At 39.3% G+C, this 12,369-nt stretch overlaps 1 protein-coding gene across 4 annotated transcripts in view; it reads left to right on the top strand.

Moving 5' to 3' along the window:
- The window catches only part of TASP1 (taspase 1), a 288,218-nt gene extending 282,491 nt beyond the window's left edge, over positions 1–5,727 (top strand). For 2 of the 4 annotated variants that reach the window (XM_045194732.3, XM_024559220.4), the window contains one exon: positions 4,251–5,725. In XM_045194732.3, coding sequence (XP_045050667.1) covers positions 4,251–4,343 — 93 coding nt within the window. In that variant the 3' untranslated portion in view covers positions 4,344–5,725. Of the gene's footprint in view, positions 1–4,250 lie in introns of all 4 variants that reach the window. The other 2 variants (XM_045194733.3, XM_024559219.4) reach the window with 2 other exon arrangements.
- Positions 5,728–12,369: the final 6,642 nt, after the last annotated feature.

Here is a 12,369-nt window from a genome sequence, read left to right as displayed (position 1 = left end):
CTGTTTTAATTACAGTGGCCTTGTAGTATAGTTTGATATCAGTTATTGTGATCTCTCCAACTTTGTTCTTCTTTCTCAAGGTTGCTGTGGCTATTCGGGGTCTTTTTTAGTCCCATATAAATTTTTAGAGTATTTGTTCTAGATTTTTGAAATATGCCATTGGTATTTTAATAGGAATTACATTGAATTTATAGACTGCTTTGGGCAGTATTGTCCATAGTATTGTCCTTCAATAATGTTAATTCTTTCAATCCATGAACACATTTATGCTTCCATTTATTTGTATTTTCCTCATTCCTTCCTTCAGTATTCTATGGTTTTCCAAGTGTAGGCCCTTTACCTACTTGGTTAAATTGATTCCTAGGTACTTTATTTTTATTGTTGTTGTCACTATGGTAAATGGGATTTTTTCTCTTAGTTTCTATTTCTAATAGTTCATTGTTAGTGTACAAAAATTCCACTGTACATTGTACAGTGCAATTTCTGAATACTAACTTTGTATCCCGCTACTTTACCAAATTCACTTATTAGAGCAGATAGTTTTTTGACCAAGTCTGTAGGGTTTTTTATGTACATTATCTTGTCATCTACAAATAATGACAGTTTTACTTCCTCCTTTCCAATTTGGGTGCCTTTTACTACTTCTTCTTTTCTGATCGTGGTGGCTAGAATTTCCAGTACTATGTTGAATAGGAGGGGTAAAAGTGGACACCCTTGTCTTGTTCCTGATCTTAAGCGAAATGCTTTTAATTTTTGCCCATTGAATATGATATTGACAGTAGGTTTCTTGTATGTGGCCTTTATTATGTTGAAGTATGCGCCCTCTAGTCCCCCTTTGCTGAGTGTTTTTGTCATAAATGGGTGTTGGATTTTATCAAATGTTTTTTCCGCATCAATTGATATGATCACTTGATTTTCGTCCTTAATTTTGTTTATGTGATGTATTATATTATTGATTTGTGAATATTGTATACCCTTGCATCCCTGGAATAAATCCCATTTGATCCTGGCATGTGATCTATTTACTCTATTGCTGGATCCAGTTTGCCAATATTTTGTTGAGAATTTAACATTTATGTTCATTGGTGATATTGACCTATAATTTTCTTTGTTGTGTCTTTACCTGGTTTTGGAATTAGGATAATACTGGCCTCATGAAAAAAAAGTTGGGAGCTTCCTACTTCTTGAATTTTTTTGAATAGTTTGAGGACGGGTGTTAGTTCTTCTTTGAGTATTTGGTAAAATTTGCCTGTGAAGCCATCTGGTCCAGTGCTTTTGTGTGTTGCCAGTTTTTCGATTACTGCTTCTATTTTGCTAGTTGTTATCAGTCTATCCAGGTTTTCTGCTTCTTCCCTGTTCAGTTTTGGAAGACAGTATTTTTTTAGAAATATACCCATTTTGCCCAGGTTGTCCAATTTCTTGGCATATAGTTGTTCGTAGTAATTTCTTATCACCCTTATTTTTTCTGTGATATCAGTTGTTATTTCTCTTTCATTCCTGATTTTATTTATTTGGGTCCTCTCTCCTTTTTTTCTTGATGAGTGTGGTTAAAGGTGTGTCAATTTTATTTATCTTTTCAAAGAACCAGCTCCTAGACTGATTGATCTTTTGATTTTTTTTTTCTTTTTTAGTCTTTCTGTCTTTTCTGTTCTGATCTTTATTATTTCCTTCCTTCTACTTGCTCTAGTTCTTTTAGGTATAGGGTTAGGTCATTTATTTGAGATTTTTCTATTTTCTTTAGGTAGGCCTATATTGCTATGAACTTCCCTCTCAGGACTGCTTTCTCTGTGTTGCATAGGTTTGGGGTTGTTGTGTGTTCATTTTCATTTGTTTCCAGGTACATTTTTATTTCTTCCTTGATCTCATTGTTAACCCATTCATTGTTTAATACCATGTTATTCAGCCTCCATGTTTCTGGGGGTTTTTTTCTTGAAGTTGGTTTCTAGTTTCAAGCCATTGTGATGATGCTTGACATGATTTTATTTTTTAAGATGTGTTGACACTTTTTTATTACTTTTTTAAAACAAATTGTGACAAAATGTAAAAGACATAATAGTTCAGTGGCATTTAGTACATTTACAGAACTTACTCATTCTCTCAAGCTATACCATTAAACAGTGACCCCTGCCCCTCTGTCCTTCCCTCCCTACAGCAGGGCATTCTACTTTCTGTCTCTATGGCTTGACTACTTCTGGTACTTCATATAAGTGGAATCATACAATGTTTGTCCTTTTGTGTTGCTTATTTCATTTAGCATAACGTCTTCAAACTTCATCCATATTGTGGCATGTGCCAAGATTGTTATTCCTCTATCAAGCTGGATAATATTCCATTGTAAGCATATTACACATTTTGTTTATCTCTTCATACATTGATGGACATTTGGGTTGCCTCCACCTTTTGGGTATTGTGTATAATGCTGCTGTGAACATTTGTATATACACTTTCTTTTTGAGTCCCATCGTTACTTGTTTTGGGCATATACTCAGACATGGAAGTGTTGTATCATATGATAATTCTATGTTTAATTTTTTGAGGAACCGCCATGCAGTTTTGCACAGCAGTTCTGCTTTGTTCCTGACCCCCGTTATAACTGCCTGTGTTCACGGCTGAAGAGGGTGAGATCAGGGACGAAACTGACTGAGGGGCTTCTGCCCTGCCAGGGATCTTTTTGTTTAAAAAACAACTTTAAAAAAAATTGATGCATGATTCCTAGGCAAACAACTCTTTCATTTCATGTTAATGAAGTCCTGAAAAAGTAAAAGTGGCCCCATCGATACTGAGCCCTGGGAACTGTGGGGTTTAAGCTTTTGTGCCTAATGTGACAAGGGCTGTTAGGTGGCAGAATCAAACAACATATCCCCTTCTAACTTCTCCCACAAGGTTAATGAGATATCACAAGAGACCTGAGATTCACAAGTTTGTCTTAACTGTGGTGAGACCCAAGTTTGGCCCTCAGATGTGATAAGGCCAGGTTCTGTGACATAGTTCCCGGAGGCATGAGCCCGATGAGTGAACTCACTGATACTTGCATCCCAGGAAATACTACAGAGATTGCCTCATCCAGCTCTTTACCCCAAAGTCAGCAGGCCTGACCCTGAAGGTTACAGGTCGTTTCCTGCCTTGTACACAGAAAACGAAGTTCCCAAAGAACATTTCCTGTTCTCTAGACATTATCGACTTATGTCAACTACTCTAATAAGACTTGTATAGTGAGACTGGAGAATAGTGTCCACCCTCAACTACAAACCAACTATCTTACCTGTCTAAAATGTATGCTTGCTTCATACTTGGTTGCCTGCAAGGATGTCAGTCCCACCCAAAACTTGGCCACCTCACCAGCTACATCTAACAACTCAGCCGGAGCTTGAACTCAGCTCGTTTCCATCCCTAGGAAAAGCTTGTTTAGAGAAACTGAATTAGAGAGGATTACCTAAAGGATATGCAGTCCCTCTGTTCTTCTTAGAAACTCCCAATATTTATCTGTCCCTGGATTAAGCAGGACCATCAAAAAAGGAATTCCTGGTTGCAGAAGTCCTGACCCCTTGCGGAGCAGTTTACTGTCTTCCACTCAGGGCCAGCCTCCTTTGAGTAATGTAACACTCAGCTCTACAAAAGGAACGGCCCCTGGCCTCAGTGCTAGGAGGAGTTGTACTTTGAGCAGTTGGTTTGTTGTGATCCTTTGGGCTAGATTTCAAGTGTTAACCTCATGCCAGTCTTCACCTTATTTTGTAAACATCTTATTTTTCTTTTACTTCGTTGCCTCACTCAACTTTAGGTCACTGAATTATCTGAATTTTTCTCAGCTATTCAAATCCTTTAAGGAATAAATTGTAAGCGTAAACATGAACCATGTCTTCTTAGCTGCTTTGAATGTTCACAAGACAAAATGTATATAAATTATTAGTTTTCAGAGAACTGGAATATGATCAATGTAGTTGGCATTAAAACCACTGTTGTTCTGAATATGACTAAACTGTAGGTTCTGCACTGGCAGGGGCCTTGGCCATCTTGATCGCTCTGTATCTCCAGGTGCTAGTGCTGCGCTTAGGTGTAGAGATGCTCAGAAAACATTCCCTGAGGGATCTGAACAAGCAGGATCTCTCAACGTCTAAAGGTGACCACCATTACAGTCTGTCAGTGCTCGGAAGCAAGAGAAGCGTGATGCTGTGGTGTTGCCTCCACCCTTGTCACACATGGCGGGGGACACAGCAGGCACTTCTAATGTTCTCCTGTCTCCCTCTCTGCAGACTCACATTTCCAGACTTCCTCCCGGTGCGGTGGCAGGACAGTCCGTGGCAATTGAAGGTGGGGTTTGCCGCTTGGAGAGCCCAGTGAACTGAACCTTCAGAATGAGCATGAAGCACCTGAGAGGCATTTCAGAACCTGAACTTTCTGGTGTTTTTAACTGAAGTTGTATGTTTTATTGTCTTCATTTTATAATTCCTATTGCAGCCTTGTGCACTGCTGGCAACACTAGTGCTGCTCTAGTTAGTGCTTAGGTGCTTAGTGACACGCGGGCCTTTGTGGGCAAGTGAGACTGAGTGCGTGTGTGTGCGCGCATGCTTGCTTCTCCCTTGATGAAACAGAAACTCCTCCTTATTGTGTAACTTAAGACCAGAAATGATTAAATCATATTTACAAAATGTGTGCTTTAACTGTTTACAAGTCAAACCTAAAATTGCAGGAAACATTTTTTATTTCATAAAGAGGTACCAACTGTCGTTGATGTAATGTGTCTGAATTGAAGAGTAAATCTACTTGTTTAAGTGATTTGACAGTGGTAGTGCTCCATTTAATAACAGTAATAAGTAATAAAGTGTTTGTATTTGTTAACCAGTTTAAGTGGATCCTGTGGTAACTTAAACTGTTATTCTCATCCCTCATATGGGGCATTTTTTTTTAAGAGAGAATGGTTTCAGTGAAACAATCTAGCAGAGAATTAAGGTCAGAACCTTTTTAAAAAATAGTCTTATTGATAAAGTTTGTACTTCTTTACTTAAGCCTTTCTAAGCTTAAATATTGCATAGCTTCGAGCTGTATGTACTATATTATGAAAGAATATGTAAAGAGAACATACAGTAATGCACAGTCCCTAATTTGTGTATAATAGAATGTTATTTACAATGTAACACTGTAAATAAGAAAGCAAAATTTATGGTAAAATTCAATATTTGTTTCTTGTTTAAATATATTTTTAAGGTAAAGGCACGAAAATAAAAGAATCATATTACTGGGTATAGTGTGTGACTCCTCTTCTCAGACTAATAAATTATCTTTTGAATCCTAGATTGGTGAGCCAATTTTAATTTTGTTTGTAAAAAAATTACTTCTTCCAGAATCATACCTTTGGCCTTCTTGCTGTGATTCTGATTATTCAAAATCCAGTCTTACGTTTTTGCAGATAGGTTGGACACTAGCAAGGTAAAAGTTGAACTTAGTACATGATTGAATGGTCAGTACAGAAATCCCTACAATATCTGTTGCAATTTGATAAAAATAACAATTGGAAGGAATAAGAACGCTTTGCTTTGAAAAATTATAGTGGGAGTTGAAAACTCAAAGATTGCTGTTGATAAATGCTTCTAAATGTTATATTTAGTGATTCTGGAGCCACATAAGAAAACCAAGACTTTCCTTTTGATTTTCTGTGTAAGAAGTGGCTATCAAGAAGCTACTAAAGATAGACTTGCTCAGGGAGAGGAAGTTCCCTGCACCATATAATCATGGCTCTGGGCGGCAACTGATAAAACCCCAGATGAAATTATATATTTGACATCGATATATGGCCAAATTATAAAGGAAAGACAACCAAAATGGAGTGGGTGTAAATATGAATGATTTGGGAGTTGCTGACTTATATTCCTCGTACAGGCAATTACATTTGTCTCGCTGTGTTCTCTAGACAGGTTGGTGCCGTGGTATCTGTTTCTCATTCTTAATGAGGCTGGGAACTTAGTGAGAGATGGGCTGGCTGGTGGGGAGCCTTTGGCTTCAAAAGCTTTCAAAGACCTGTTACCTGTTGGCAGGGTTTTTTTAGGAACTGGACTGGATCACGTAAAACTATCAGGACACTTTGGAGTCTGAAAATCATCTGACCTATTTCATCAGGAACACCATGTCTTTCATCTCCCTTTGACTTTATTCCATTCATATTTAAAAGTTTGGGCTTGTTAAAGACCCCTTTTAAGAAGAGTTTAAAAACTGGTCAGTATGAAGGAGAATGGCCCCATAACTGTTTGTAAAGACTTTATTCTCCAGTTTCTATTTTTTAAATTTAAGGAATATTGTGAAACCAGGGAGAAAAAAAAAGGTGACATTCAGACATTCAGAATCACAAGGCAAGAAACGTTATGATAGTGTAAGTTCATTCATTAAAGTATCAGATGTTAATGAACAGATACTATAACCATAGGATACTGGCAAATATAAAATCAATTTCATTTAACACAAAAGTAGAAAAGGTAGAAACAGATAAGAAAATGACCTCATGTCCTAGTCTGGCTTATATTACCAAGATTCTGAAACTATATTTTAAGATGCCTGCTTTTAATGTGGAGGACCTTAGCCGTATTGCCTTTATTCTATTTCCTTTTAAGTCCTGAACATTGGATGTTTGGTTCTCTTGGATATAATTAAGTCTGTTCTGGATTCATCAAGGTCATCACTGTGATCCTGCCTGGGGTCTGGAAGCGGTGTCTTCAAGTTGGTGAGGGGGCAGAGGGGGCCTGGAGTGCCTGTGCTGACAGACGACACATGTGGCAGCCATGTCTAGGCTCTGTCCTCCTGTCTTGTCAGCTCTGCCACTTGTTCTGCTTCCTATGTCTGCCTGTGGCAGGCCCTGCCTCATCATTTAACTGCCGCTTTTAAATATGAACTTGAACTCAGATATCAATGTCAGAATTATGTTCAAAGTACATATAAACAAGTCCTAAATGCTAGTCTTCGGTGTTTGTGAACAAATGGAAGAGTTTTAGTTCATGGATGTGGCGATGTCTCTCTTGGCTGCTCAAAGCCTTTTGTGCCCAATTCTTCATTTTCTCCCTTGTGTCTGAGTGCTGAGGCTGTGTGCCTGTTAACTGCATCTAAACAAGGTTGCCCAATTTGGAAGCATCGGATGGAGAGCGTCAGGGAAGAATGGAAGGAGAGAAGAAGGGAAGATTTAGAAAAGTGCTAGGATTATTCTTGAACCTTGAGTTTGTTCGGAATTTTTTTTCAATCTGGTCATTTTTATTATAAAAACAATTTGTGTTTATTATAAGAAATCCAAAAATAGATAAGAAAACAGTGAACTCATAACCCCACTTCTCAAAAAACGGCAATTAGTAACACTTAAGCTTGTATCCTTATAGATTCCTTTTTTTTCTTGACCTCAATTCTTTTTATTTAGTGAAGCAAGTTTTAAAAATCCTAAATGCCTAAAGGTAAGGGGGATAGTTAAATTATGATGCCTCACTGTCCTGGTATATTATAAATATTAGAAATTAGGTATATTAAGTTTTTGAACATGGATATGATGATGCTGTGAATTTAAATTAATTTCAGAAACTGAAATTTTGAATACATATTGGTATTTTAAAAACATACATAGAAATAATGGGTACTAATTATGCCAAAATATTAACACAGAAAAAGGCGTGTAGAAATATAGGTGATTTTGTAAAATATTTCACTACACATTTATTTTCTACATTTTCTAGAATAAAACTTTTTAAAATATTTATTTTCTTTTTTTATTGTTCAAGTATAGTTGTCTCCATTTTCCCACCACCACTCCCCCCATCCCACCCATCCCCATCTCCCACCTTGATCCTACACCTCCTTTGGCTTTGTCCATGTGTCCTTTGTACATGTTCCTTGATGACCCTTCCCCTTTTCCCCTTCTGCTTCCCCCGTCCTTTCTGCTTACTGTCAGTTTGTTCTTTATTTCAACGTCTCTGGATATATGTTGCTTGCTTGTTTGTTTTGTTAATTAGGTTCCACATATATGTGAGATCATATGGTATTTGTCTTTTACCACCTGGCTTACATCACTTAGCATAATGCTCTCCAGATCCATCCATGCTGTTGTGAAGGGTAGGAGTTCTTTATTTCTCTCTGCTGCATGGTATTCTATTGTGTAAATGTACCATAGTTTTTTGATCCACTCATTTACTGATGGGCACTTAGGTTGCATCCAGCACTTGGCTATTGTAAATTGTACTTCTGTGAACATTGGGGTGCATACGTTCTTTTGAATTGGTGTTTCAGGGCTCTTAGGGTATAATCCCATCAGTGGAATTGCCAGATCAAAAGGCAGGTCCATTTTTAGTTTTCTGAGGAAATTCCATACTGTTTTCTGCAGTGGCTGCACCAGTCTGCATTCCCACCAACAATTCACTAGGGTTCCCTTTTCTCCACAACCTCACCAGCACTTGTAGTTTGTTGATTTTTTCATACTGTTCTCACCAGTATGAAGTGGTATCTCACTGTGGTTTTAATTTGCATCTCTCTGATGGCTAGTGATACTGAGCATCCTTTCATATGTCTCTGGCCCTTTGTATGTCCTCCTTGGAGAATTGTCTGTTCAGGTCCTTTGCCCATTTTTTAATTGTGTTGTTTGTCTTCCTGGATTGGAGTTCCTTATAGATTCTGTATGCATAAATTTTCTATGAGTTTTTAACACATAAATAGGGTTATATTAAACCCTCAAATGGAGTTATGTAACCTTCAATTTTCACTTAATAATATCATGGAAAGATGTCTAGACCTACAGGGTTATACAATACCTCATTTGCTGCTTCTCTATACAATGCTGGTTCCACTAATGCTGTTGAATACATACTTAATCCTAAAACTTCTATGAAAATTTGTCACAGTCCTGACAGTACAGTCAGCATCCATTTTTTCAGGCCATGGATTCATACAGTGAGCACTATGGAAGGTCTTAGTCAATGAAAGCCAGTCCAGCAGGTGTCCTGGAATAGACCATTGTCACTGCCTATGGGGCTTCTGTTTCAGAGGGCCCCAAACAGCTGCACCTACCTCTGAAGAGGTGATAGAAGCTGGTGTGTAAAAATACTGCTCCCTTGCTCTTTGGGTGAGATAATTCTGAGGTATGTGTTTCATAGAGTTTTTGAGAGATTTCCCACATGAATTAAGCTCTAGTTACCTGCTGTAATAGTTGACTGATTAATACACCTTGTATTTGCTTTTATCTCTTCTTTATGCCCTTCTCAATTCCCCTACCTGTGTTTCCTGAAATTGTCAGGTAGCAGCTAGGAATGAGAGGCCAGAGGGAAAATAAAGGCAGGGCCCTCATCTTTACAATCTAACAGAGAACTTAACACAGGAGGCTAGAAGCAAAAGGAAGACATGTCTTACCAATTAACTCAGCAGCCCTGAGCTCTGCTTGATAAGATTGCCAGGTGTCCTGAGCATTGCAAGCAAAATAGCACAGGAGGAAGGGAGAGTCCTTGAGACTTTGCTGGGAAAGGAGGCTTCTGTAATAATCCTACCAGGATTGCCAGGTGTCCTGAACATCAGAAGCAGAAAATTGTACAAGAAGGGGTGGGGAGGGGTAGTCCTTGAGATTCTATGCCTGGAAAGGGAGCTTCTGTAACAATTTCAGTAACTGAGACAAAGAGCCTTTTCTAACTGAGAAGGAAAGTCTTTGCAGCTGTACATTATTACCAAGAGGGAGAAGGAGGGATATCCCCCCATAGAGGGACTAGCTAAGGTATATAACCCGTGAACCCCGGTAGTCAGTGTACCTAGATTAGCTAGGTACCCACCTGTAGCCTGGGCTGAAGTGTATAGAATAAACTTACTAACAAACTAACAACTTCATTTCCTCTATATGTGGGTCATTTAGACTATCCAAGTGCCTGCTTGCTGCTTTGTGCTCATATGTGTTTCATAAATAACTATCTCATTCCCATTACACGTTTTTATCTCTTAATTGAATTATTCTCTTGCAAGCAAGACAAGAACTGAGGATGGGGAGGGAGCCTCTTGACTTGAGTCTCTCCCCATCTGTAACAGAATCATCTACCAAATGAACTACTTGTACTTCACTCCTTGTTTCAGGGTTGCTTCTGGGGAACGTGAAACTAAGAAACTTTCCGTTCCATATTACTCTTGGCCACAAGGCCTTGGTGAGCCTTTATACCCACTCCTACAGAGGGTGGACCCATCCATCTTCTTGTGTACCCACTGGGTCCTTTCTTCCTGCCTCGTGTTCCTGATGAACCATTTTCATCCATAACATCTGATGAGCATTCTCCAAGTGGTAAGGCTGGATGTATCACGAAAGTAGAGGTTTATCATGAAGTCAGTATTGACAGACACCAGACTGCTAGAAACAAGCACTTTTAAGGACGAAGTGGATAGGCAGAAGCTGGACGGCAGCAGTCCACCGAGGACTGATAGACACCTTACAGGAAAGGACTGGAATTGTGGTAATGGTAGTTGGAAGAAACTGTAGCCAAAGACGTATGTTATGACTGAGATTTGAAGAGACCTACAGAGACGTTGCCAGTGTCCCCACGTGTCATGAACATATCTCCACGATGACCATCCTGTGACAACCTCATACGGTGCCTGTTTCCTGAATGTCATCTCTGAAGTCTGGATATCCATAACATAATTTTATTGTTAATTCCTCCCAACATTTTTTCTTGAAATATTTATTAAGTCAAACGCATCAACTTTGTTCTTACATAAACCCTACATTTGCTTAAAGTTTGAGAATCCCTTTGTGCCAGGAAGTGCAGTATCTTTGTCCAACTTAAGAATGCAATGCTTAGCAGTGGGGTGGGGTGGAAGGTACTCCCTCCCAGGAACACTGGCTCAAGGAAAGGTTGAAAAAAAATGAGCTTTTATGGATGTGATGAATTTGTTTTACTTTAGCTGTATTCCAAACCTTCCCCAAAGCTGATTAAGCCAGGGAGGAGATGTGGGTGGGTGAATGTAGTGAGCTACAGGTGGGAATGAGTGAATAGGAGTTTGGCAACATGAAAGTAATCCTTTTACATTAATATTTGTTCTGGGATGCTAAGAATTCACTGGCATACACTGCTTTTCCTCAACCTCAATTTGCATTCAACTTCACAAGGTATTAACCCAGATGTCTATCATCAGAGACGCACATGCTGACCAAATTGACCAGGCAGTTTTTCTTTTCCATGTGCTGCTGTCTCTGAAGTGTATGGCCACAGGAAGGATTAAATATAAAACTGGCAAGGGCCTCCCTCCAAGGCTGTGCACTCAGCTTCCAGAAGCCTATCAGCCAAGCCCAAGGTGGTTCTTGGTGACCAGTTGTGGAAAGCGGGTGGGAAAGCAAGCATGGTGGTTTTTCTTTTACATGGTAGAGTCTGTGAAGCATTGAAACCACAGTGGCAAAGCTGGAAAAACTGGACTTGGGTTTCTCTGCCTTGAACTGCTATGGGGATCCCACTGATTGTCAACAGAATTTAAGAAGCTATAAAGCAAAAAAAATCTAAACAATTGTTTAACCTCTGCTGTTGCTATTATGTTGGAAATCCAAAGAGCTACTCTTGCCCTGGCTGGTGTGGCTCAGTTGGTTGGAACTTTGCCCCATAACCAAAGCATTGCTTGATTCCAAGTCAGAGCACACACCTAGGTTACATGTTTGATCTCCCATTCCTGGTCCAGGCGCTCTCTGGTCTGGGTGCTTATGGGAGGCAGCTGATTGATGCTTCTCTCTCATGTTGATGCTTTTCTCTCTCTCCCTTCCTCTCTCTCTAAAAGCAATGAAGAAAGTGTCCTCGTTTGGCCTTTCCTGGCTTTAGAAAACCTAACAACACTTAAGAGATAGAAAATCTTCTTCTAATATATTAAGAAAAACCTTATTCTTTTCCATTTATAAGTAATAAGATTTTAACCTGTCCACCCAAGTTTTTTCCTCAACCTGTTAACTAGCAGTCTTCTCCATTTGCTTAATGGTATAACTCCATCCTTCTGGGTACTGAGGTCAGAATTCTCAAGGTCATTTTTTCATGTATCCATTGCTGTATAACAAAACTGCTCCAAACCTTAGAAGCTTAACAACTGTTTTACTTGCTAACAGTTCTATCAACTAGGCTTGGCCTCAGCCAGTGGTGGTTCTGCTGCTCTTGCTGTGTCACTAGTGTGCTGTATTCAGTGGGTGGGGGAGCTGGGGACTAGGCTGCTTTCTCCCTCCACGCAGGCTCCGGCCTCCCCCTGTGCATGTGGCCTCTCTATATGGTCTTTCCATGCTACCTCTCCCGCTAGACATGGGGTGGCCTGAGTTTCCCAGGAACACAAAAGCAGAAGCTGTCACATCTTTTTAAGGTTTAGGTCCAGAACTGGCCCAGCATCACTTTTGCCACATTTATTGCTTAAATC

This window comes from Desmodus rotundus, chromosome 6 (genome assembly GCF_022682495.2).
Source record: "Desmodus rotundus isolate HL8 chromosome 6, HLdesRot8A.1, whole genome shotgun sequence".
NCBI classification, from domain to species: domain Eukaryota; kingdom Metazoa; phylum Chordata; class Mammalia; order Chiroptera; family Phyllostomidae; genus Desmodus; species Desmodus rotundus.
This window is presented reverse-complemented; position numbering and strand designations above follow the sequence as displayed.